We start from the raw sequence: 25,345 nt of genomic DNA, 5'->3' as shown, positions 1-25,345 counted from the left end.
TATATATATATATATATATATATATATATATATATATATATATATATATATATATATATATGTATATATAAATCATGGATATATATTAATTAATCATGGCTGGTGAAATTAGTTAATGGGCTGACGCAAGGCAATGAACATTTAATGTCAAAAAGAAAATCATTCAGAAATATTAGACAAAGCATTGTGGGTGATATCAAAACTTCTTATATATTATACGCCGATTTTGCAGAAGCTGGAAGAGGAAGTTGCGAAAAACTCCAAACCCGCTACTTTGCTTCTCGAGCAGCTTGTTTCTTTGCTCTTAAAGGATTGCTGGTCTTATTCAACTCATCCGTATGCGAATTACGTCATTCAGCATATTATAACGTCGAACACATTAGAAAAACATCGCAATACGATAATACGCGAACTTCTGTAAGTTACTGATATCCGAGTTGCAGTGGTTTTATGCACTTCAAAACCGGATTTCAAGGACTTATTGTTTTTTCTGTTCGCCATATTGAATTTCTTCATGAATTCTTTCTGAATGGCTAAGGATTAGTAGTTTTTACTCTTACTGTGTATTTAAATTCGACGATTTAATAAGTTATTTTCAGGAGCAATTTACTATCAATGTCGCAGGAAAAGTATGCTTCACACGTTGTTGAAAAAGCGTTAAAGCACGCTCCACCCAAGCTTCTTCATGCAATGATGAACGAAATTTTTGATGGCTATGAATGTGACACGTACTTTTTTGACCATTACGAATACTGTGAAGAGTTTTGTAAATTCATAGGTGTCGTTGAAAGAATTTGGAATGATCATTTTCAACTACTTCCAGATTTTCCAGAAAAGGACATGATGCTCTGGATGTTCTGCTTTTTGATCAATTTGGCAATTATGTCATACAGACAATGCTCGACATAGCTGTTGAAGCGAAAGAGAAAAAACGTGTGGGTAATGATTCCTGGTTTAAGCGACTAGCGGAACGAATTATTAAAAGTCAGCACAAACTTATAAGGTATTCGTCGGGAAAAAAGATTTTGGAGAAGCTGAGCGCGGTAATTTTTCCATGCATTCAAATTTTTTTGTACATTTCAAAATTTTTGTTTAAAATTTTGACCGTTTTTTATTAAACTGCAGGCAGTCTCGAACGATAAAAACATGATTCAAGATGAAAATTTCGATCCCGCCCTCAGGTCTTTGGTTGTTCCAAAAAAATTTCGCTGAAAAAACTACTGCAAATGGTGGTATGACTATTCTGTGAATATTTTAGCTTCTTTCCCTAGAAGAGTTTTCTCTTTCTTTGATAATTATCTTGTAATGATTTCTGTACATATTCAGTTCCTGTGCTATATCTTCACCATACGTGTAAATTAGGTGCAGTATTTACAGTTTGTTCGAAGGACTACTTTTTATCAGAAACTTTGATTTTTGGTCTATCAGCAAAATATTTCGGTTACACCATATTTCTCCTCTTATTGTCGAGGCATTTACCGACCAGTTGTTACCACATCCACATCCTTATTTCTTCTAGTGGTAATTTTGAGAATGTTTGAATGAAAATCATTAAATCAACACTGAATTTACGAAATAATTCCTGGAACTTTTATCAAAATTGAAAACTTCCTGTGTATAATGTTGTGTTTAAATGGTTGTTATCGCTCTTTTTCTTGTATATAATGTCAGAAAATGAAAGAGTAAATATGAATGGTGCGATCTAACGCTCATCAGTTTCGCATTCAGAATATTCACCTGAATCGAAAGATGAGTATCTCGATGAACCAGTATCGCGTGAAACAGAAACGGCATGAGCATGATAATAGGTTAGAACAGTCTGAATCATTAGGAATTGAACAGATTAAGGAAATCCAAAATCCTTTTCAGAACTAAGAAAGTAGACTTACAGTTAGGCTACTCGTGGAAAGCACGTTCCTTTATGGCGGATTGACATTCAATTCCTGAATTTGGTCCCGCAAAGAATGATTAATGCTACGGAACGGTTACAGAACAAAGAGTTTAGGGCATGAAACTAATCAGTGTTTGCGATTTGGGATGCGAAGGAAATGTGTTCACGTTCTTTCAGTGTTAAAAATTAGTTATTTTCAAGCTTTTGTAAGCAGTGATTTCAGAAAAATTGATATTTCATAAGAAAAAGCACGAATGGGGTAAAATATGGGATATTTTGAAGGCATTTAATGAAAAAATGAAAAAGTGATGATGGTGTCGAGATGGCGTTTCAAAATATTCAACATCAATAAAACAAAGGTTTAAAAATGCCTTGACAACCATGACCTTCATTTGAATCAACACCAACAGCTTCTAACGCATTTGGATCGAAATTATTCTCACGAAGTAAAAACAGTTCACGAAGGTATAAATGAAACAAAGAGGAGGCCACATTTCTTGACAAATTGTCTAATGGGTAATTAATACATGAAAGACTTACAGACTTTTAAACTTTGTAAACAGAAACTTTCCGAAAGCTTGCCTTCAAATTCTTATACCTTTCAAAGCGAGCACAAAAATTGCGTAAATATTGGCGGATTTATGAATTTAAATACTTGATTGAATAGATGAAATATGTGAGAAGAGTTAATCGACGGCAGCCAATAACTTCAAGATGATGTCTTCTAAACTGCTATCCAAGCAGTACATTTTACTGTTGGCATCAAGTAATGATTTTTGTAGAATTGGTACTGTGATATATTTGCCAAGGGAAAGTACACAAATGTGTTGTTATCTCATGTGTCCCTTGACATTAACAATTTCATTTTGGGGATTCTCGATGCTTAGAGTTAAACTTCTGACATTATACTACTACTTGTTTGCACCGGTGGCCTGAAATTATATTTGATTATTGAAGAAACAATTAGAAATGATCTTACAGAGATTCTTAAGCTCAAGTCCAACATTTAACCTGTACAAATCGATAGCATCACTCCTTGATATTTCGCTACTTCTTGAGCTACTTAAGCCACTTAGGCCAGGTGCGCCCGACGTTGCAAAGAATGCGGCATTGTTATAGCTGTAATAAAAAATGTCATTTGTGTCATTTTCCATTTTGTCATGTTTGTCAAAAAGTATCATTTTTCATTGACATGTTATTATTATAGCTATGATAAAAAGTGTTATTCATAAAGTCGTGTGAGATTACGCAAGAAATAAGCTTGCACACACAATATAAAATAACAAGCCTCATCAAATGAGATGACAAAAGCAGAAATATAAGTGTAAAGCGTACATCTCTAAAGCATGCCAATAGAATGCATATTAATGACACGCATGCAAAGATGATTAATTACAATTTAAATGAAACTGAGCTACGAGAAGAGGCTTTCTAGACATGTAAGGTATTGTTTTGCACGGGCGATCGTGAAACGCCTGTGGCGATGCATCGTCAGGTCTGATAAGCTAGCATCATGCGGCATATGCTTTATAGTAATACCTTGTGCTGTGATCGCTATCGGCAGGTAATAATAGGGCTGGTTGTGGTAATGCAACGTTAGGCCTAAAACCATCTAACGGTTTGAACGTGAAATTTTTATGCAAACTCAGGTTCATTCAGAAGGTCAGAGAGAAAAAGGAATTCTGAACTCACCGAGTGCTTGTTGTTGATGGGACACCAATTACTGTCGTTTTACCATTCGAAAAATCTTGTTTATAATTTACTTTCCTGAAATGCAAATTTTTATTTCATTTGCATGACAGACAACATGAATGATGTCACATATAGACGGATTCGTGTTATAGTATACGGAATGATGAAAAGAAAATGAAGAACTAACTTGCTTCTTATATCGTCAGATCTTATTGATGCTCGGAGTCGTTCTGCTACTGATGCCACTGTCTCACTCAATGTCACCTTTCTGCTAATCAGTACTACAAATATGACCACTGGGATCAAACGTAAAGCCAAAAGTGTCCAAAGTGTACCTTTTCCTATGAAAGCTGACGAAATGTATGGATCACAAGTATTCTGAAATGCCAGGCTGACCCTTTATTCACAATGAATTTGAATATTAATATTTTATTTACAAACGTCTTATCTTCAGTTGAGAAATTCTTAGCAGCAACTTCCGGCCTAAGCTCTTCCATCTGAGTCGTTACGCAATAGGATATTTGGTTTGCATTAACAAAATTTTGTATCATTCCTTCTCGTTACTCGAATCTGGTGCTACCATTGTCAGGTAATACTAATAAGTGTTTTTAAAATCGAACGACTCATTTTGTGACGAAAAATTGTCAGGTAGATTATGTGGATGCTTACCGATGGATTCTGCTTCCTCTTTTGAGCGGCGTAAAGATTTAAATCAAAAATACATCCCAGCCTTTGTTCCATTTGCACCAGTCCACCAGGGTTGTACGGTATGGCATGATTCAGCAAATTTTCGGTGACACTTGGCAGCAGTGATGCGTATGGGAAAATCATGAATGCTAATACGTGCACCTCCGTTACACAGTACAATATTGCTAACACAAAAAATAACTGAAAACTTGATAATTTTTGATTTTATTTCAGCTAACTTCTTAATTGAGACTTTTTTTTTGAAATACCAATACACCAGTATACTATATCGAATATCAAGTATTATATGCAAAGTAACTTACCCAGAAAACAACATGTGCTTTGCCTCTATTTGTATCTGTAGTCAGGTATATCAGGATACAAATGGTCAAGAAAAAGTAGCATCCCAAATCGGCAAATAAAAATGACCATAACAAAGTCTTGTACTGGAAAAAGAAAAGTGATAGAAGCAAATTTTTTGAAATTAAGATGCTTACCTTGCATGAACGTTACTTCTATCAACAGAAGTTGAGACTTTTCTAATTTCAAGCCATAAAAATTATTTAATTTATAAGCACATCTGTTTAATCAGTTCTTAATTATGTCTCATATAATTGTTGATAGCAGCGACAGTGCTTAATTAATCTATGAAATCTTTCCCATGAAATAGGTATTCTTGAATCGAAATAAGCATAAACCATTCGATGTTGTTCCAGTGTTTGCAGTTCATTTTCTTCAAGCTCAAAAAATCCAAGTTGTTGGTTGTAATTAATTTTACTGATTGCAATCGATTTGTCCAAGTAATCAACCAATTCCTCGTAAACAGGTTTATCTTTGATCAGATATATTCCAATACAACACACAGAAAGCAATACAACGAAACACAACAGCATGCACAATAAAGCCGCCAATGATTGCCGCCATTCACCTGACTGCAGTTTCAAATCTCATTGACAAGAAATTGAAATTGAAATCAGTTAAGGTCAGCAGTCCTGATCTTACTAAAGAGATATTCCCATGTATTATTATTATTTACAGCAAGCTTAGGAAACGAATAGATCGAACGAGTTTAATGTATGTAATCAAGCTTGTCAATAAATATTTGAACAAGCAAATATTAACCTGAAGTGATACATTTTTTTTTTGTGCACCACTTCTTTCTAATAAAATATTTAATTTTCTGGAATTCTCAGAAATTTAATTTTCTGGAACTCAGAAATTTGTACCTGCTGTCTGCTGGATTGCGGCATCAGTGAAGTAGGTACAAAGTTGATTGTCATCCCCATGTATTACTGTCTCTCCTTCGTCTTGTATTCTACAGGAGCAATAAAAATGACTTATACCATCATATCGCTTTCAATTTCATTTATGCAACCTATTTTCACGAATTTAGAAATCGCGTCGTTGAATGGATCAAACGCTTGCAGCACCAAAAATTTAACGTTAAAGGATATATAAGCATGCGAAAATGCACAATTCTTAATCGCCACATTTATCTTGAATCTTGAACTGGCGGTAAATGATGTTGGAATACATTCAGTGCTTTAAAAAGTTGTCAGTAAGCTAATTAATATTTAAAGAATAGCAAAAATGTGAATGGATTTCGAAACTGGTAACGGCATGTAATGCGATCAAGACACATTCTTGTCTACTAGATCATTGCTTCAACAAAACAAAAGAGGAGGAGGATTAATTTTTGGAAATGGAGGAACAGGAAGAACGAAAAGTCAACAAGAACAGATCAGTTAGTAATCCAAGATCAACTTTTTGCTTTTGCTAACTGCAAATGATAGAAAATTTAATGTTAAGGAAGAAAATATGCTGTTTTAAATGTAAGACATCAAACATAAAGTGAAAAAAAGGTACGTTTGATTTTCTTTCTACAATCACCGAATAATTTTTTGAAAATGTGAAATCTCTCAAGAAATGTAAAAAAAAAAACAAGAAGAGAAGGTACCAGAAAAGAAACTTGTTTCGTCGCCCAAATTTTACAGTAACAATTTATAATTTCCAACAAATATTTCCTCTTACCTCTTGTTCCAAAATAGATTAGTGAAATTTAAGGGAGTGACCGTGAATAGTTCTTTGAAATATTAACCTTACTGCAGCATATTCATTCAGTTCAAACACTTCTGAAAACTTCCTTAGTTTTGTCGTAAATGAGAAGTGATGGAAGAGATTAATTATAATAATTTCGAAAACGTAAAAACTTCGCCAAATAATTGAAATGGTTAAAAATGGAATTATGTTGAAGGCCCCTTCTTGCAACCAAAGGGAATATCCATTCAACCCCACACATGCTTGGATGACTTTACTTTGCTGGAAAATTTGAAATGAAAAATGAAATTACAAAAAAAGAACATAATGCAGAGAAGGCTTTGGCCATATAAGCAATGCTGCAATGATAATGACCAGTCATCAAACGATTAAATTTCAAGAGCTTGTACAATAGCGTCATCCATACCTGGTATATAAGAAATGAAGAAGAGCGTCAATTGAATGCGAGAATGATGACAGTGTCACCGATATGATCGTGATGGTTGGAAATGAGCACTCCAATAGATAATCAGTAAAGGTCATCAAATTTTATTCTCAATTTACGATTTATTTGCAGTAAAACTGTTGAATACTGCAGCTTTTTTTGGGAATCGATTTCAAACACTAAAAATCTGAAAAAGTTAAAATGCCCGAAATACTAATATCATATGGCTCGGAAATGTTGAAGCTGGAAAAATAAAGAAACAAAAAAGTTAATTATATTTTTGTCAACCTCATAATAGCTTGTCTGTATGAATTCTATTTTTAGAAGAGGATAAGGATTTGAAAAAAAAAATGACTGCAAAGTCCTTAATTAAAATTTCAATGAAAATTAAATACAGATGCTTGCAAGAAACATTGTAGTCTAAGCTCCAATGAAAAGAAAACTATCTACTGTTTCGAAGGGATCGAGAAATCAAGTTCCTACCAATAAAGTTTAGAGTCCGCTAAGTAATAATATTCTAATGCACTCTAAGGATATGTTGATTATGATGATTTATAAAGTACAGTATTGAGTTACTGCAATAAGTAAACGTGAAAAACGTATTGGATGAGATACGGATAACTCTACAGAGAAATATCACATAAATAAAGTTCAGTTCACTTCGAGTTTGGATTTAAATTCGAAATTAACACTAAAGTTGTCACAAAGGATTTCTTAATAACTCGTGAATATATAGTTGACAAACGTTTTAAAGAGGGACGACTATCGCGAGAAAGTAAAGTTTTTGAAAAAAACAAAATACTGCAAACAACGGCCGTAATTTAAATTGCATTAAAACGCGAATTTGATTTTAATGAAGGAACTATTCAGAATAGTCAATTAGTGGTAAATTATATCAGGCAAATAGTAGTAACTCTTTATAAATGTATAGTTATCACCACTCACAGGTAATATCTGCCTTTAGAGTATACAATACGCATCGATGAGCATATTTTTCAGATCTCTTCAAGAATTTCGAGGACATAACGCAAAGGGTTACCGTGCAGAGTAGGGAAGATACAAACAACGCCAACAACAAATTGTCGTTTACTGCTGTCATTAACAGAGGTCCCGACGACTTCCCATAGCAAGCAAAACAAAGTTAATGCCATTCCTCTCCTCAAACGGCAACCGTGATAATACCAATCAATAACGCTCTGTCCTTGGTACGGCTATTTCCAGGTTAGAAAAGGGCGACAGTGAAGTCCGCACCTTGACAACACATCCGATAACCTACTACGCTGACAACGCTAGAAATGCGAACGACCCCATCCATAACAATAGAACCATTCTACTGACCAAACTGCCGTAATACAGAGCGAACGAATCGATTTCAATTTTTGTTGCCAGTGAAATCCAATGATCAAACGTAAAGTCCATTCAGATTGTGAGGCAGATAAAGTTTTAGCGAACGAAAAGGGTACGTCTCAGTAACAGCGATATGAAGCTAAGTATGTCAGAGAGATGTTCCAGCAACAATACATGCTGTTAATATCACTTGATGCGATTGATCGGACAAGCTTGATAGCCTTCAGGACAGGATAGAACATGAAAAGTGGTAGAGTTGCTATTGGTACTTGTTATAAGGGAAAAAAGAAATTTACATCGTTTATTTCTCTCAAAAGGAATTAGAAAAAGTTTCTTTGGGAGGTAATTGGCCAAATATTACTTTTCAGCATGCGGTTTTTCTTCCAGACTTATCTAATTTTCATTTTTAAAAAAAAGCAATTTCCTTGTCATCCTTCAATCACATTACCGCGAAAATTTTCAGCAAGACATGAAAAATGCGTTATTAAGATCGGAACTAAGCTGAAATAAAATTAAAAGAATGTGGTAAACATAAGCCAAACAGAGGAAACACTATAACAATCTTGTAAATGGAAATGAACTTTTAGAATATTCTTGGAAAGTGATGAATCAAGAAGGCCTTATGGTACTTCACCCTTGAACCCATGGCAGGTCCATGTCAAGATAGGAAGCACAACACTACTTGTGGTATATTCAAAAGTAGAAATTTTTAGAATTGAAAAGAAATATTTCAGTAGGGCGAACTTCGAGATGACGATGATAGGTTTGGTCAGGATCTGTGTGACACATGGCGCAATAGTTGGTTTGGTCGATCGGAAAACAAAGAGGAAACAGGAGCAGCAACCATTCCGGTGACGAGTGATTGCTGTTGCCATCCAGTTCCCTCTCATATTGCCGTGTTAAGAAACATCAATCATTAAATTTGAAGATAATTAAATTTGAAAAATCGATGATCGATGATTCAAATTCTGAAAATCAATCTTTGCAAAATATTCATACTGAGTATTCATAATGTAGTGCAGCTTTACTCAACATTTTGAAAATAAAACTGGAAGCAATCATAGCAGAAAAAAATTTTTTAGAAAACTGATGGAATTTAATGGAATTTTAATCGTTTTGATGCCATCAATTTTGCCACATATTTTGGAAAACTGCGATAAAGTTCATGCTTGAAAAGATACAAGTTTTAAGAGAGAAAATTATGAATGCAAAAAGTACAGAAAGCATCTAAAATGCTCTCTCCTCGATAAATTGTTGAGATCAACGGTGCAGGAACGAAGTGCCACTTGACTTTCACACTTTTCAATTGCATTAAATCACAGTTTCAAAAATCTCATGTCACCCAACCAGTTATGGGCGGCTTCAATTATAAAGTATACTAGTAAGATTTCAAATTATAAGTAAGGTTTCAAACAGTGACGTCTAAAATTACTGAAAAGTCTGTGAATTTCTGGAAGGCAGCAATTTTTAGATATCATTTGCTAATAAACCGTTTCCAGGAGCTGTTTCCATTTTAACTTCTAGTAAAATTTCAAATTAGTATGGATAGACGGTTTCCTAACCTATCATTCTGAAATGGATCATAAGCAAAGAGTAGTTAACAAGAACTCAGTTAATGTCTGAATATTCTTGCTAAAAAAACGAAATCCGATTCGAATTTCATTTCTAAAATTTTGTACCCAGATAATATTTTCGAAGATTTAGAAAGATTAAAAGACCGGAAATTCTTCAACCAAAAAAAAATATAGAGTTTTGCTAATAATCAAATAATTCAGAGAGAGCGAAAACTTCACATACTGTTTGGATTAGGAAAATTCTAAATTATCAGTTTCGGACTTCAATAATTACTTTTTTATTTTGACAAGAAGAAAATTTGATGAAAAAAAATATCCTTAACCTGCGATGTCCCATTCTATTCCAATCATCAAGTTTCAGGAATAATAGATCTCCTCAAATGTACCCTCCCAACTGAGCACCTGTCTCTCTCAGGTACATTCATTCCATGATTACCAATTTTGTATCATATAATTTATTCGGAAGGATTGCCGTTTTCATCTAATCACATTGCCTCATACATAATGCGATTTAAAAAAAAAAAGCAGGACAGGAGGTTGTGAAGGAGAGGAAGAAAGACGCGCCACAAAAATCGATCGTTATTTTATGCGACTTTCGTTTGTGACAAAAATTTTGCCTCATTTGGGAAGATTCCCACTCTGTTGCGGTCTTTCAGTGCATACGGCTTTATTTAAAAATTTTTAACGACAGTAACAAAGATGAGCCGTTTACAAGGCAAAAGAACACTTTTTCAAATCTGGTCATAAATTGTAAAAATTTGTCATTGAGCTTTTTCGAGACAGGTTGGGCTTAAAAAAATCCAAAAAATCCCGAAAAAGAAGTTAGAATTTAAGGAAATAGATTTCTGCACAATGAATTTTAATGAAATACCAATTTAAATTCTATTCAATCTTTGGGAATCAATTCTTTTTCTCTTTAGAAGCCCATTCTGAAGATCTCTACTTTTTGAATTCAAAAACACATCTAATCAATAACAAATAATTTACTGATAATTTCAAATTATTTAAATATGTTACGTGAAGGAGCTCTTTTAAAATTAAAATGAATAGTTTATTTTGCACTGTTGCATGTTGCACTGAATTGCAATATTTGCAAATTTGAATAATCGTGATTGGAAAACTGCTTGCACTCACAATTTAATTTAATAACTATTAAGAATCTTAAAAAATCTATGATTTCACAATTTTGTAGAAAAGTTTTTGACACAAAAAAGAGTTGTTGAAATATTCGGAGCAGTACGTTCAACAACGTCCCCACATCAATGGTACTGTGAAGGTCATAACTCCGCGGAAGATGGTGGAGAGATGATCAAAGAATCATTCGTCGTCTCACTGTTTAATGTGGCATTAGGATCTGTTGGCTATTTCCTATGAGAAAAATGAGGAAAAGAGATTTCACCGATCTACCTTCATTTCGATTCATTATTTTTTAAAACGAATTTCAGTTTTCAATTAATGTTTCGAGGTAAAATTGCTAGAGTTTGAGGAAAGCTAAACTTCTAATATAATTCGGGCTGGATATTCTCTGCAATTTAAACCTCAAAATTTCTTTTTGTTAGGCAGATTTAATATTCCCCTCGCTTCTGCATAGCATAATATTTCTACGAGCCTTCAGATGTTCCTGCAATTTTTTAACTTATCATACTAATATATATTTAGATTCATAATCTAATTAATTAGCTCTAAGTTTGATTGTTGCTTTAGTCACTTGGATGCCAGTGCAAGTAACAGCTCATTTTCCTTTCCTACAGTATTTTTTAAGGAAGAAGTTTTGCAGATCAAATTCTATGAGTGATCAAGAAAATCGGAAATTTTATTTCAAATGATAGCCTATGCAATTTTACAACAATATAATCAATTCGTTTTAAGGTGCAAAAATCAAAGAACATCACAAAAGCGGGAAAGCCTTTGACAAGGTCCACATGTCATCATCTAAGGAAGAACTTTTGGGAAAATATTTGTTGCATGAATCCTTTGTTAATCAACTGATAACACATTCTGCATAACAATAAATTGCTAACTTTCGACTACTTCCGTCTAAATATTATATCCTTTATAGTTCAAGAGTGCACGACAAATAATATCGGTCAATTGAACAGGGAAATTCGCCCATAAAAAGTCACTGATTAGAATTTCCCAGTTGAAGCATGAAAAGTTGAATACAAATTGGAACAGCTAGGCGGTTCTGAAAAGTTATGCTCGCAAATATTTACTTCACGAAAGCTGATTTTTTTCCCACAAGAAAATGGTGTTCAATGAAAGTTACTTCTTAAATTAATGATTTAATGAAAGTTGTTGCCTGTTCAATTTTTGAAAATCTTGAATAATTTATAAATCACTATTCTCGGTCGCTTACGGTGACATTTGCTTAATCACAATTCTCAACAAAAAACAGCCTCCTTTTTTCTGCTAAATTTTTAGTGCTCTGTAAGAGTATGAAACATTTCCGTAATTAAGGACATGACATTATTATATAATACATTAACTTAAGAAGAAATTTAAATTTATTATAATAGATGAAAAGAAAATGAAAGCTGGAAGAATGGCAAAAGCATTTCAGAAGTTTAAATCTTTGAAATCTTCTATAAAATTCATGTGATAGTCAAGAATTTCTCAAGACGGCGTTAAATGAGAAAGGATAAATTTGGCACCAAGCAGATTTTTTGCCATTTTACATTAAAAATTCTGTTCATTTAAAACACACATCTTAATTCTTGTACGAAACTGACATTCTCTTAAGGTTTAAAGGATGATGAGATGGCAAATTCAAGTCAGGTCTGATATATGCCATAAAGAGTGGCAAGTCAATATTTGTACATCTCATCACAGCATGAAAGATAACTGGATTTGAAAGGAATATAGAAATTCAGTACAAATCTGCAAAAAAGCCTAAATAAAGTGACAGATGGAATCAATTGTGGCGCTTATGTAATTGCAAGCAAAGTGTAAAGATTTGGGAAGTGCTTTGAAATAGGAAAAATGAAGTACAGAAGCGGAACAATGCAGAAGTGATGAGTGGGCTAAACTTCAGACAGTTTGATTTGCAAAAGATAGAACAGATTAAAAGATAAAGAATAACAATTATTACTTCATATACCGTAAATGTCGTGACCTTTCCTCATATAATAAGGTCCAAATGAATGCCACATAACGAACCACTTATTTCTGAAAAGGTGAGTCATTTTGTCACAAAGAGTAAAATGAATCTCGTATATTCATTCATCTTCAACAATTTCATAAAGACCAATTCATGGAATGCTTCATTGTTTGTTAATTTTTTTTTTTTTTTTTGACAACAAATTTCTCTGAACTGCTGCTAAGGACGCTGTAATGGAGCAAACTGTTTGCGAAATGATATGGCTCATTTTAGAATCGAACAAAAATGAATACTAGGAAAATTCCCGAAAAAATTGAAAAAAATAAATGAATGGACGAAGTATAACTGAATTAATCTAGGCAAAAGTACTTATAATGGGAAATTTGCCGAGAGATCAAAATGAAAATCTCATAACCGAAATGAAAGTGTTCGAAGAAATTTGGAGAATATACGGGATATGTTCTCATCAAACTGATTGACTGAATGTGTTTTTCCGCTGACTTTTACGTCATTTCAAACCCCGGAAATGCTTAGCAACATTCACTGATGAAATTAGAAAAGGAAATGAGATTATTCAAATACTGCAATTATTGGATTCCCGTACTGTGGGTATCGTGATTTCACATTTAATGAAATTTAATTTCACATGAGACTTGGCTTTTGCTATCAGTTTGTAATCCGTCCGTCTGATAGACAGATTAAACAAAGTCAATTTGTAAACAACACATAATCGAACCAAATATTTTTTGAAACTGAGGAACAAAGATGATTTTCGTGTTAAAGATACTTTTCCACCGATAATTTCATTTCAATTTAAATATTTGACACTTTCGCTGTAAGTATCAAGAGCAATATAAGAAAACGCGAATTGCTATAAATGAAATAATGGACAAATTGTGCTAATCAAATCACTAATTACTTTACCAAAGTAAATATAGCAATTATAATTTCCAAAGCGCTCAACAGCAACCATCCGGATTAAGGTACAGCGGTTCTTCTCCATTGAAAAATGAATGGTACTTCATATTTTTATGCGATTCTGCATTTTCCTTCTGCGTAATCATGAATTCTTCTTGTGTTACACATGCAATATCATTGGGGAAAGCTTTTCGTAACATTAATGGTTCACGACAGATACCACGACGATTTCTGATTTTTCTCTGTTTTTGAATTTGTTGTTGCCTGCAAACTTATAGAGGAAAGAGTTGACTGGAGTCCTCATTAGCTGCAAGCAACATTAAATTTAATTAAGAACGAACTATGGAATTACTGTTGCATGGAATTTTTCTCCATTTCGGTTTCTACTTCGCGTAATCCATAAAGTTAAAAATGTGTCGATATGACAATGGTTTTGAAATAGATGGAATAAAATAACCTATTTTTTGTAACACAAACATAGTCATAAGGATCAATCATTCTCCAGACGTATCCATCAAGACAAGCATTCATGCCAAAAGTCACCAAATTTTTGAAAAATCTGAAAAAACTAGTTTTCATGTCAATTCTTCAATCCATCCCGCATTCTTTACTACACTATTCTTTGTAAATTAATAATGAAATGAGATCAGACCGTTAAAAATCGTTTAACGCATACCCATTTTGTTCATGTCGTAAAATCTTAGCAGATTCTTCTTCAGTATATGTTTCGTTCGGAGTATGACTGTAACTCATTTCACCTATGCTGCTTATTAAATGCTTTTGTATTTCCGTACTTCTATGCAATATCTGAAATACTTTTGAAATGGTATAATTATCGTCGATTTGGACATGAAAAATAATCTTTTTTCAATTTTTTTCATGATAGTAATTACTAATCAACGAAAAAAGTATCCCTGTACATTCTTCCAAATATTACCAATAAAAATACTTCGTTCGAAAAACAATTTTTTACTGGATTGAATGTCGAGTTGATTTGTAGAACGGCTATTTGTCGTTGTCTATCAATCCTCTCAACACGTATTTTAATGACTGGATAAGTTTTAGGACTGTATTGTTCAAGAAAATGTACCCATTCGGTGCCAGCCATCATCTCATCATAATCTTTGCTATGTGTAACTATGGTTGAATAGTAATTTGTTCCTTTTCGATTAATTTTGTGTATTACAACCGCTTCCTGCAAAAGCCAATAAGTCAATTACAGGATGTTGCTGGTAATTGCAAAAAAAAAAAGACTTTCCTAATATTTCATATTTTAACTTGAACCTGTCTGATACCAGAATCATAATTGACTGGTGTTCGAAATTCCAAGGTGAAGACATTAGCAGGATCGTTTTTATCAAATGGCACCATTACCAGAAGCCAATCGTTCGACCGTGCATGAGGGACACTTAATGAGGACAGTCGTATAGTTGAGCTGCTTCTGCCATCTCTACAGCATTATCTGTTAACGCGCTTTCATTAAAGTATTTCATTCAGCAGACAATTCTGATAGGTAATCGATGATCAGATATTGACACATTAAGCATACATCTATATTACTTCCTTAAAATATTTGAAAAGAAACGAAAACCTTCCGAAATAAAGAATCCGATTACTGGGCAGCCAACCGAGATAGTCAAGGTGTGGTCCATTTAAGCCTGGTCCACTAAGGCCATATCGCGACATGTACATCCAAGCATTTGCTGTACTCATCAAATCATAGTGATCATCATATTCACCCATGTGTGCGAACGGAAAAATCTGAGCAACTGATGCATCATTTTGAATTCAAGAATAGCAATTTTACAATTTTTTTGTCAACATGTGGTTTGTGAAAAGTCTTTTTTTCGTGCTTTCGGTTAAAGAGTTATGATATTATCACAAAGATGAACAGAAGGTAGACAGAACAGATTTATTGATTGCTTGAATGATTGATGACTGGATTTAAATGACCAATGTAGTTAGTAATTGTTAACAATGGAATACATTTTAAATTTCATCATAAATTCTTCGATATTATATAAGCCAACAGAGGCTATCACAATGCTCTAAACAACTGATTAATTAAAGAAAGAAACTAACAACAATTTTGCGATCGCTGTATGAGTGCCCGATATGAAAACTATGCACCATTTCATGAGTAAGGACCGAATTGAAGGATAATCGTGGTGTGATTAGAACACCATCTTCATTGCCATACATTGCTCCATGTTCCATGTTCAGTATTGTTATTTTTTTCTTGTTTAGTTTAGTTCTTCGTGTGGCCAATTTAACGCATAGTTGCTTGGCTTTAACAAAAAACTGAAAATGAAACTTGAAACTACTCAGGCAATCGTTTAAACTCTTTCTCGTATATTGTTCAGCCAACTTGCAGAACTGGAACGTACAGGTGAGCTGGACTTTTCCTTATTCCAAAGAGTTTTATCCATTAAAGTCATTAGTCGCACTTGTTTTACAGTCCACGGAAGTGTCATCCAGCCGAATACTTTTGTATCCGTTATGGTATAAATTCCATTCGATACATTTATGAAATACTGTGCAACCGAATCTGAAAAGAGGAAAAATGTTATATCAAGCAACGAAGGTTTTAATTTACAAATGTTTAGAAACTCAATTGGAAAATTAAATTTGAAACGTTTAGAAGTTCTCTTCGATCTTTTGCCAAAAGTTTATGGTCATATTCAAGAAATTTCAAATGAGCTGAGAAAATATTGTCAAGCTTGGCTATCAAGTAAACAGTTCAACTAGCTAACTTATCCAAGAGAGTGGCGGTCATCAGTGTAGTCTTTTGTCTAAAATCATGCATGGCCGTATCCGGAATGGCAGGACGTACACATCGGAAAAGTGTTGCGTAGAAGATTCATGGGATTTTTGAAATAGTTGAGGAGAAACCCTTCCATATCCGGCATTTTTATTGGACAAGATGTTCCTATTCTTCAAATCTTAGCTATTTAATGCTAATTTCAAAGGATAAGATAAAATAGTGGAACTTTTGGGATAGATGGATCAATTGTACTAAGATAAAATATTAAGACTTGAGTGGATAGAGAGATCACTTGACAGGTTACTCTGAGAAGTAGCTATCCGAAATATGTTTTTACGGGAGTGAGATACTGTGAAGAAAAATTCTCAGACCCATTTAGCCTCAGTTATTAGATCTTAAAATTTTCGAAATCAGATATCAGTGACTTAAATTTTACACTAATAATAAGCTAAAAAATAAAAACCTGAGCTAGAACCAATCATCCATTTCTGGTACCATTCCCGTGTTTGTGGCTCATATCTCGCCGTATCAGCAAATTTGCATAAAATCACTGACCAAGGCTCGTTGGCGCGCTGTGGTATTCCAGCAGTATAAAAGTTGCAACGATTGCTACAAATGGGAAACAGCAATGACAACAGTTGGAGCAATATTCGAGTATGATCATTGATTAACATATGATTATATCAATCCAAATCGCAGCAACCAATTCATCTCTAATGAAAAAAGCCAAAGATAAGTTGTAGAACGCCAAAGAAAGATAAGTTGTAAAACGCGAATCGTTGAGAGAAAAGGCAGAACTGAAAGATTGCACTGCTACTAACTGGAATTGGATGACAATTTTACGCCGAAACATTTTGATTACAGAAATAAATTTGTTCCATACAAATAAATCTTCACGTGTAACATTAAAATAATATCGGAGTAGATTTCGGAAGACACATTTCTCCGTGTATTATTAATTCAGTCCCCTAATTCTGTGTGACTTGTAAAAATTAAATAATTGTATTAACATTTTTGAATATGACCTATAAGTCAAGCTGAAGTGAAACGAATGGTGGAAAGATTTAGAAGAGAGTTCAGAGTTGCTAAACTGAGCTTTATTCTTAAGACTGAGCATATAATACTTTCTTCGTTTTTAAGAACTCTAGGAAAGAAATGGCTTTTGCAGTAATGTTTACATTGCAGCTAAATCAATGGGATCCAATAGGAAAGCTAGTGACACTCATGTTCCAAGATAAATAAATCAATTCTTACTTCAAGCATTACCATGAAATTGTTGAAACTAATTTTATGAGGTACTATGTAGCAACATATTTTGCTACAAACAGTAAAAAGAACAAAAAACTTTTTGATTTATCACATTCGATTTCATCAAAGAAAAATTCCTTCATTTGTCCACATCAATATACAGAAGAAATGAATGGATGAAGGTGTTGAGTAGAAGTACATTTTTCGACCAATAAAAGGGAAATTTTGAGGGATTATTTCCAATAACAAATAACATAGAAATTATTCCTGAAAGTATAACCGTGTAATCTGAAAGGTATTTGATAAGGCAAAGGGTTCATCCTGCTGTTGTTTTTATCCAAAATTTCCCATTAATTTTATGCGATTAGTTCCTCTCATAAAAATCGTTTCATCAAAACTTTCTTCTCTTGCATTGTCCAAGTAGGATAAGCTATTCTAAGAAAAGTTATCCTCTGCTGTTCAAACCAAGTGGAATATAAAGAAGAATTAACTGCCAAGTAATATTAATGAGAAAATGATTTAATGACCCACTAATTTATGGAAAAACTACATTGTTCTTTAATAAGTGACAAAACTAGAATGATGTACTACCATAGCTTTATCAAATTATCTTTCGGCCTTTCCGGCTATAAACCATTTATGGATGGAATGAATGGTCTTGAGAAAAACAGCGAGCAAAGCCAAATCGAAATATAAATTACTTTCGCGCTGAACTGATATGCAATAACAAATAGAAACATAGTCTTCTTAGAATAGCACGGTATTTACGGTATCCACTAGGAACAACAAAATTTTTGATAATTATATTCGATATTTCGTGAGAAATAATTTCATTAAACTTGTCCTGTGATAAAATTTGAGAGTTTTGAAATAATAACACTTTTTAATACATTTCGAATTCTGTCCTTACAAAAAGAAAGTTGTTTGAATAATATTGATGAGTCATAGTGGTTGATAAGTTGCACAAGAAAGCGAAGTGAAATATTATCTATTTGATCCCTTATCCGCATGTAAATATGCCAGAAAAATTAATGGAAGGTAGTTTTTACTGAAACTTATCTCTCAGCATTGCCTTAGCATCTTTGCGTACCAAATCGTCAAACTTTCCATGCAGTCATACTGTTATGACATCTACTGCTAACTAGACTAACAATAGTCAATAGTCTGGTAGAAATAAGCTTAAAGATTAAGTTTAGTAACAAATTAAAATTTTTAGCTAAAGACATCGATATTCATTAATAGTAGTAACATGAAAGAAATAAACAAGTTTGTAACGAAAAGGAAAATGCCATCGTTGGAGGGTATATCCATGAGTTGGTATCAAACAATGTTCACAGATGTGATAATTAATATTAGGTTATCAAACAGACGACATACAAAATCCTTTTTGGCATGAGCGACAAATTTTTACAATGAGCAATTAATGATGTTAAAACTACACAACTGTAATTTCTCTCTTTTTGTTTTTCACAATGATTTCATGTCTTTTTGTTTGTTTTTTTCTTTTGTGCACAGAATTTCTCTTTCTGTTATTCATTTTATATAATTTCACTTTTTTAAATGATAGTTCTCATAGTTAAACGTTTTTAGACAGTCAGATTTTGATATGCACGCAAGTCCTCCACCATTACAGTAAGAGATATGATTAACAAGTAATCAAACGAGATACCTCACTAAGTAAACATTGGCATTTATTAGTTGCCTAAATTGAAAATAAGCATGAATAACAATTAAGTCGATATAGTATAAAAATATTGAATCAGAAGATGTTAAATAGCATGATTACTTACCGGATCTTTAGTCAGAGAGAAATTAAATAGAAAAAAACTAATTCAATTTTAAACTAATTCAATCAATGCTGTACAAGTGTCATTTTAGATAATCCGTTGGTAAATGCGATAAGTTGAGTAAAACATCTGAATTTTTTTTTTTGTGCAAAATAAAATTTTGCACAAAACAAGATTTTGCAAAATAATGATATAATGGAAAAAATCTTTGTCAGATGAAAATAATACATATAAATTTTAAAAAGATGGATTTAGAAGTTGTCAAAATCAGAAGCATTTCAAATATGTCTAAACCATTTTCAATTTTAGTGAGATCTGGCCAAACAATTTCGTTGCATCATGTTTCGTAATTATAAAATACATCTTATCTTCAAAATTTTGATCCAAGCCAATCCCTACAATGACGCGCTTTGATATTCTGCAAAGATTAATCTCAAATTCAGAGTTCATATGTCGTCTGGTATCAGTGTCAACAGTGGAAGTATTTCGATAACTGCAGAAAATAAATTATCTTTATTTTGCGATGTATCCGGAATATCTTCTATGTTTTTGTGCTCACTTCTATGCCTAATTTTGCGCTTTTTGCCGTGACTGTGCATAAAAAAAAGACCTGCCCAATGATCATTTGATTTTATCGCGATAATCTCTCTTTCCAATCCTCGCACAGTTCCACTTTTTGAACTGGTTTTTGATATCATCAGGCCTATTAATATTGATTTATTCTACTCTCAACAAAGAATTTTCGAAATTATCAATATTCTGATGCTTGTCACCAGTCCTGTATGTTTTTAATCGGCTCTTTTTTCATTTTGATATTAATTTTTCGCAATTTCTGCTAATTGGACTTTATAGATCCTTTTTCCATTGCAAAATTTGTTGTTGACTGCATTATGTCCCCAAGTTCTGGAAATAGGCTAACGAATTAAATTAACTTTCAAATGATCACATAGTCACATTACTAAGGAGGATTTCCAACAAAAGTAGGTTAAAGTTCACTCTTTATTTAAAAAATCCTAAAGTACATATATTTTATTAACTGATTGTTAGGATGGTGCACTCAAAATAGTTCGTGAAATTTGTTTCTTGCTATAATTGTGTTATTCTGTTAGAATAAAGTAGAAACAAGGAATCCATATTGACTGAGTGGTGATTAATAGCATATTACAATTCTGACATTGTTTAAAAGTATGGAGATGAAAGCAGTCATGTTATAATAATATTACCAATAAAAGGCACAGTTGGCATTTGATCGAAAACCATTAATATTAATATGTATATTGCCAATAGGGCAGTGATATTAATAGCATTTTTTTTTCCTTCTTCCGTCATCTGTTATAGCTGGAAGCCAACTATTGAATCAATGAAAAGGGCATGAATGATTTTTTTTCTTTTTTTAAATATTCGGCATTTCTGTGACCGCACCACTGAAACATTCGCAATTTTAAAAGGCCTAATCCTTTCGAATATTAAATTTCAAAAAAAAAACAGTGTTAAAACAGTTATTGGTATAATATTGAGATTGGCTACGCAATATAATGGTTTCCTTCTGATGAATAGAGATCCTTCAACAAATAACCCACGGGTCTTGCCAACTTGCATGTAAATACTACAGAATAGGAAGGAAATTAAATTTTTGGCAAATCCACAAGTCAACTCTTCATTCAGTTTAAAATTTATCGTGTAAATGGTAGAGTGGAACAAGAAGAAAAATTGTGCAAATAAAAAGAGAATTAACCTCATGGTCATGAACGCTAAATGAAAGGGCTCGTTCGGTGTATACGAATGCATATTAACTGCTTTGTCGGCAGTGTAATTAAGCAAGGCTATATTGCTTGGCTGTAAGTCCAGAATTAAAGTGTAGTTTTGAAGAAATAACCATATAAAAGTTTGACTAAGCGATTGAATTATAAAGAATTCCTAAATCGTTATCGTTTGTTTCAATGCTGTCCATCGAGCACTGAAATAATTCTCCATTAAATTTGGGTCCCTCGTATGTTACACCATAAATTTTTAAAAAAATTTGCTTGATCATGGATTGATGAGTAAAGTTGATGAATTTATGGAAAATGGTATGTGTTCATACGGCAAAGGACAATGTAAAGTGCTGAATATAAGAAAAAAACTTCCGTACCAGATTTATCGTTCCAATGTCTATTTTTTACGACAGCATTCATGTACCGCTCACTTTCCTCACGTCTCCTTATCACGCTAAGTTCATGATTTTTTGATTTACAAACAAAATGTGTTGCAAAAAATTAAGAATTTTTTAAATCCCAAGTAAACAGAAGGCGAAATACAGTGCCTGTTATAGATGAAGATAAGGGATCTACAAAACACTATGCGGAATTTAATTACAACATATTCATTAGGATCTCAATCCAAGAATTCATTGATCTATTTCTGAAATATCAGTTTCAACTTTGTAGAGCAACTAAAATAATTAGGTACATTACCTCCCAGGAATTAGATTAGAAGCTCCTTAATGGAACATCATATACCTCGATTGTGTATTTCAAATCATTTAATTATTTTTATTACTAACAACTTTGAATCAAGCATAAATTAAATCTTTATAAAATAGAAAATGGCGAAACAAAGTGAGATCCAAATGAATCTAATAGAACCTTAATCATTCATATATTTAAGGTTAAATATTGTGATGGTTCATCCTGTGACATCAATGCGCTGAAATACAAAAGTCCATAACAGAACAGATAAAAGGTTGTAAGTAATGGATAGATGTAAGCCATCATACAGTTACACAACTAGAATTGAAAGCTCATTAGCAGAAGTGTATTTCACTTCTATCAGTTCCAGTTTGTTAGGACTTTATTCAGAACTCAACTGTTCCTAATAATTTTTTAAATCCAAAAAGAAGCACAATATCAAGTTTTCATGAAAAGGAAACTTGAAGTGAAAATGCTGTAAAAAAACCAAATGACTTGGTATGAATTCATATTGATGTGCATCGTCAACGATTCGGAATAGTTTTCAACCAGTCGACCATTCGGATCATACCTTTCACAAACAATATTTATACTCCAATTTGTGAGGTTTAAATAAAGTAGAATTCGATCGTACTAATACTGTTATTCGTTTCAGATATGTTTCTGCGTTGAGGACATTCTGTATCGGCCAAAAAGGAAAATAATACCTCTCGGTGGAAAGTGAATTTCGGACCAATCGAATATGAAGCACCAAATCGATCAATCAAATTTTGTCATGCTGAAATGAAATAATGCATTTCATCGCCTTTTTCCACTTCTGTAAACAGATAACAAACGATAATAAGCACTGTAATCGCTAACTACAATAAAACCGGGTCTACAAAAATTGAAGCTCAGCGAGCTATGACTTTTTAGGATTTCTAGATTAGAAAAATCTCTGAATCATGCCATAGAGTTCCTCTTTATATTTATGAACATTCCCCTGATATCATGGATAAGTATAAATCAAAAAATCAAAATTATATACTTGAAACAAATCGATGAATTGCTACGTCATTGAAAGTGCAAAGGTTGCAGCAAACAGACAGAGCAACATGGCACTAAAGCTGCGTTGTTAGTTTGAATCTTCCTAACGTTAATTTGCTTAATGTTTCTGACAAACAAATGCTAGCAATGTACATTGACTCGTCATAACATATTTCATTAAAATAAAACAGTAGATGTCGCTGTGTCAAGAATTAGCCGAAATTCTCAATTCTGAAATGACTTAAGTCGAATATTTCTCTTAGACTAACAAAAAATTAAAAAATGAAAATTATGAAACTCTTTAAAAAAATAAGTAAACAACGATTTAGCCTCCAAGCCAATTAGCCGTCAGATTTAAGCATCAATAGTGTTGAAGAAAAAAAAAAACTGTTGGAAAAAGAAGCTTATAAAATCAATGTTTTAGTCTTTAAACTGTTTAACAAAAAGGGAAGGAAAAAACGTCCTTAATCTTCATTGAAAAGAAAAAAAAGCAAAAAAAAAAATCAACTTTACAAAATAAACATTTGCAAATTATTCCTCTCTTATGTAAATTGTTCTTTTATCTCTCATCTTATGAAACCATAATTTTGCACCTTGTATAATAGCTTTTAGTATATGATCAGGTAGTTATCTTTCTACGCAACTAGATAAAACACATCTTTTATTAATTAGCATATTTACTTAAGCTATATTAAAATACAATATCAAAACGGTTAAAAATATTATCATAATCATATTCAAAGAAGGATAGTGAAATCCGAATCCTGCAGTAATCTATGCGACAAAGCAATAGCTTTTATTCATGTACCATTAAGTTCAAATAGTGATTTTTGCTAAAATTTAGCTATCATGGTTGGTGACAGGAAACTACCATAACAGTAACAGCTGCAGCAATCATTGTCGTCATGAAAGTTTTGGAAATATTATGTGTAGGCACGGTCGAATATTGGTTGATGACAACTGATAGACGGAGAAGTGTTATACGTCACAGAGAGTTCCCACAGAATATTAAATACAATTGAATTGCAGAAACTCCTCAATTGTAGAATGACCTCTGGAATAACTTATGTGGAAATTCTCTGTAACGTATAATACTTCTCCTCTATCAATAAACTGTCATTAACCAATATTCAACTATGCCTAAACACAAAATATCCAAAAAAAAAAAAAAAAAAACTAGTAGCATGTCACCATAATGATAATAGTGTTACTGTAGCAATTATCTGTCAATTTAAACTGCATTAGATTGCTGATGAATATATGAGTTTGCTTTTTGATGGAAAATGTTAAATCAAACAAGCTTCATTGACACATAAGCTGCAACGTTTTTTCCACTAAATTTCCTTTTTGAAGTAAATTTAAACTTCTTTTTGCGAACAAATTAGCAAGCATTTTTCGATCATAATTTCGCAATTAACGATGGTACGCTTCAAACTCCAGCAACTTTCGTGAGTTTTATGTAATAAGTTTTGTCATGAAAAGCGAGCGTCACGATACGAAAATAACTGCAAAGTGACAAACAAATTTTTGCTTGTTATGATTTACGCAATAGTCAAATGACATTTCCTGATGAGAAATTTCAAGTATCCATTCCAGAAATCATTTGCTTTTTATATATTAGTAAGTGTATATTAGTATAGTTGTATATATTATAGCATATCAGCAGTTGTATATATTATGTATATCAGTATACTATATTGATGATGATGATGAATATATTGGATATATATATAAACTTATATAAATAAAAATGTAGGTATTCGTTTGTTTAAAGTCTTAAATCTCCCAAAGTTCTTTACCAAATGCTTTGAAATTTTGACACAACGTTGCATTCCAATACGCGCATGTTCTTATATACCTATATTATACATATGTGTCACACCTGTGTCAGGTAAAAACATGCCTTACTCATATATAGAGAAGGAGCTTTGGTAAACTCCACCACGGTCATCATGAAGGTTAACTGGCCTTGTCATGGTTCATCCTACAGACGTGCGAAAACACCGAAATTTCTTTGTGACTTCCCCCTACCCCCATCCCCTGTAGCTTATTTCTCCTCATTGCCTTAATCCATTGAATGTTGTATTTTGTGTCTTCCAGAGATTTCTTTTGGCAACAAATTACTGAGTTTTGATGTATTTCTTGGCTACTGTTAATGAGTATGGTATATATGGAAGGAATGTAAATCGCACATGGCTAAAGATATTTTCCGTCGAATACAAAAGGAAAATTCGAATATAAACATGGCTTTTACAGCAGAAATCTGCAATGAAACATTGATAATGATTGAAGATTTGTGCTTGGAAATCGCGAAAAAACTCCTTGATCAGTTGGGAATGCCATCACCGAATCAATTTGCTGCTGTTTTATTCTAATTATGAACTG

The 25,345-nt window shown here is 32.9% G+C and overlaps 4 protein-coding genes across 4 annotated transcripts in view; 2 read left to right on the top strand and 2 right to left on the bottom strand.

Moving 5' to 3' along the window:
- Positions 1-1,212, top strand: part of LOAG_16995 (fem-3 mRNA-binding factor 2) — a gene marked incomplete at both ends in the record, with an annotated part of 3,965 nt that extends 2,753 nt beyond the window's left edge. The window contains 4 exons of the mRNA XM_020449652.1: positions 233-417; positions 600-728; positions 833-1,043; positions 1,126-1,212. Of these exons, the coding sequence (XP_020306792.1) occupies positions 233-417; positions 600-728; positions 833-1,043; positions 1,126-1,212 (612 nt within the window). The remainder of the gene's footprint in view (positions 1-232; positions 418-599; positions 729-832; positions 1,044-1,125) is intronic.
- A 1,505-nt stretch (positions 1,213-2,717) lies between these two features.
- On the bottom strand, positions 2,718-5,695 carry LOAG_04125 (hypothetical protein). Its single transcript, XM_020446513.1, has 9 exons — positions 5,497-5,695; positions 4,969-5,202; positions 4,594-4,716; positions 4,253-4,471; positions 3,771-3,961; positions 3,584-3,658; positions 3,431-3,493; positions 2,903-3,010; positions 2,718-2,823 (listed from the first exon to the last, which is right to left on the bottom strand). Exons 1-9 carry the CDS (start codon positions 5,554-5,556, stop codon positions 2,781-2,783), a joined length of 1,116 nt encoding a protein of 371 aa, XP_020303158.1. The 5' UTR covers positions 5,557-5,695; the 3' UTR covers positions 2,718-2,780.
- Positions 5,696-7,734: 2,039 nt separating this feature from the next.
- Positions 7,735-9,019, top strand: LOAG_04124 (hypothetical protein; the record flags this gene model as incomplete). The annotated part of the gene is made up of 3 exons (XM_003139661.1): positions 7,735-7,799; positions 8,687-8,786; positions 8,837-9,019. 3 exons carry the CDS (start codon positions 7,735-7,737, stop codon positions 9,017-9,019), a joined length of 348 nt encoding a protein of 115 aa, XP_003139709.1.
- A 4,710-nt stretch (positions 9,020-13,729) lies between these two features.
- Positions 13,730-17,126, bottom strand: LOAG_04123 (hypothetical protein; the record flags this gene model as incomplete). Its single annotated transcript, XM_003139660.1, has 9 exons — positions 13,730-13,952; positions 14,146-14,247; positions 14,365-14,495; positions 14,638-14,883; positions 14,973-15,138; positions 15,280-15,449; positions 15,771-15,989; positions 16,076-16,236; positions 16,916-17,126. 9 exons carry the CDS (start codon positions 17,124-17,126, stop codon positions 13,730-13,732), a joined length of 1,629 nt encoding a protein of 542 aa, XP_003139708.1.
- Positions 17,127-25,345: the final 8,219 nt, after the last annotated feature.

Source organism: Loa loa (assembly GCF_000183805.2).
Source record: "Loa loa unplaced genomic scaffold supercont3.33, whole genome shotgun sequence".
Classification (NCBI taxonomy): Eukaryota; Metazoa; Nematoda; class Chromadorea; order Rhabditida; family Onchocercidae; genus Loa; species Loa loa.
The sequence above is the reverse complement of the archived record's forward strand: the minus strand, read 5'-3'. Positions and strand labels throughout refer to the sequence as shown.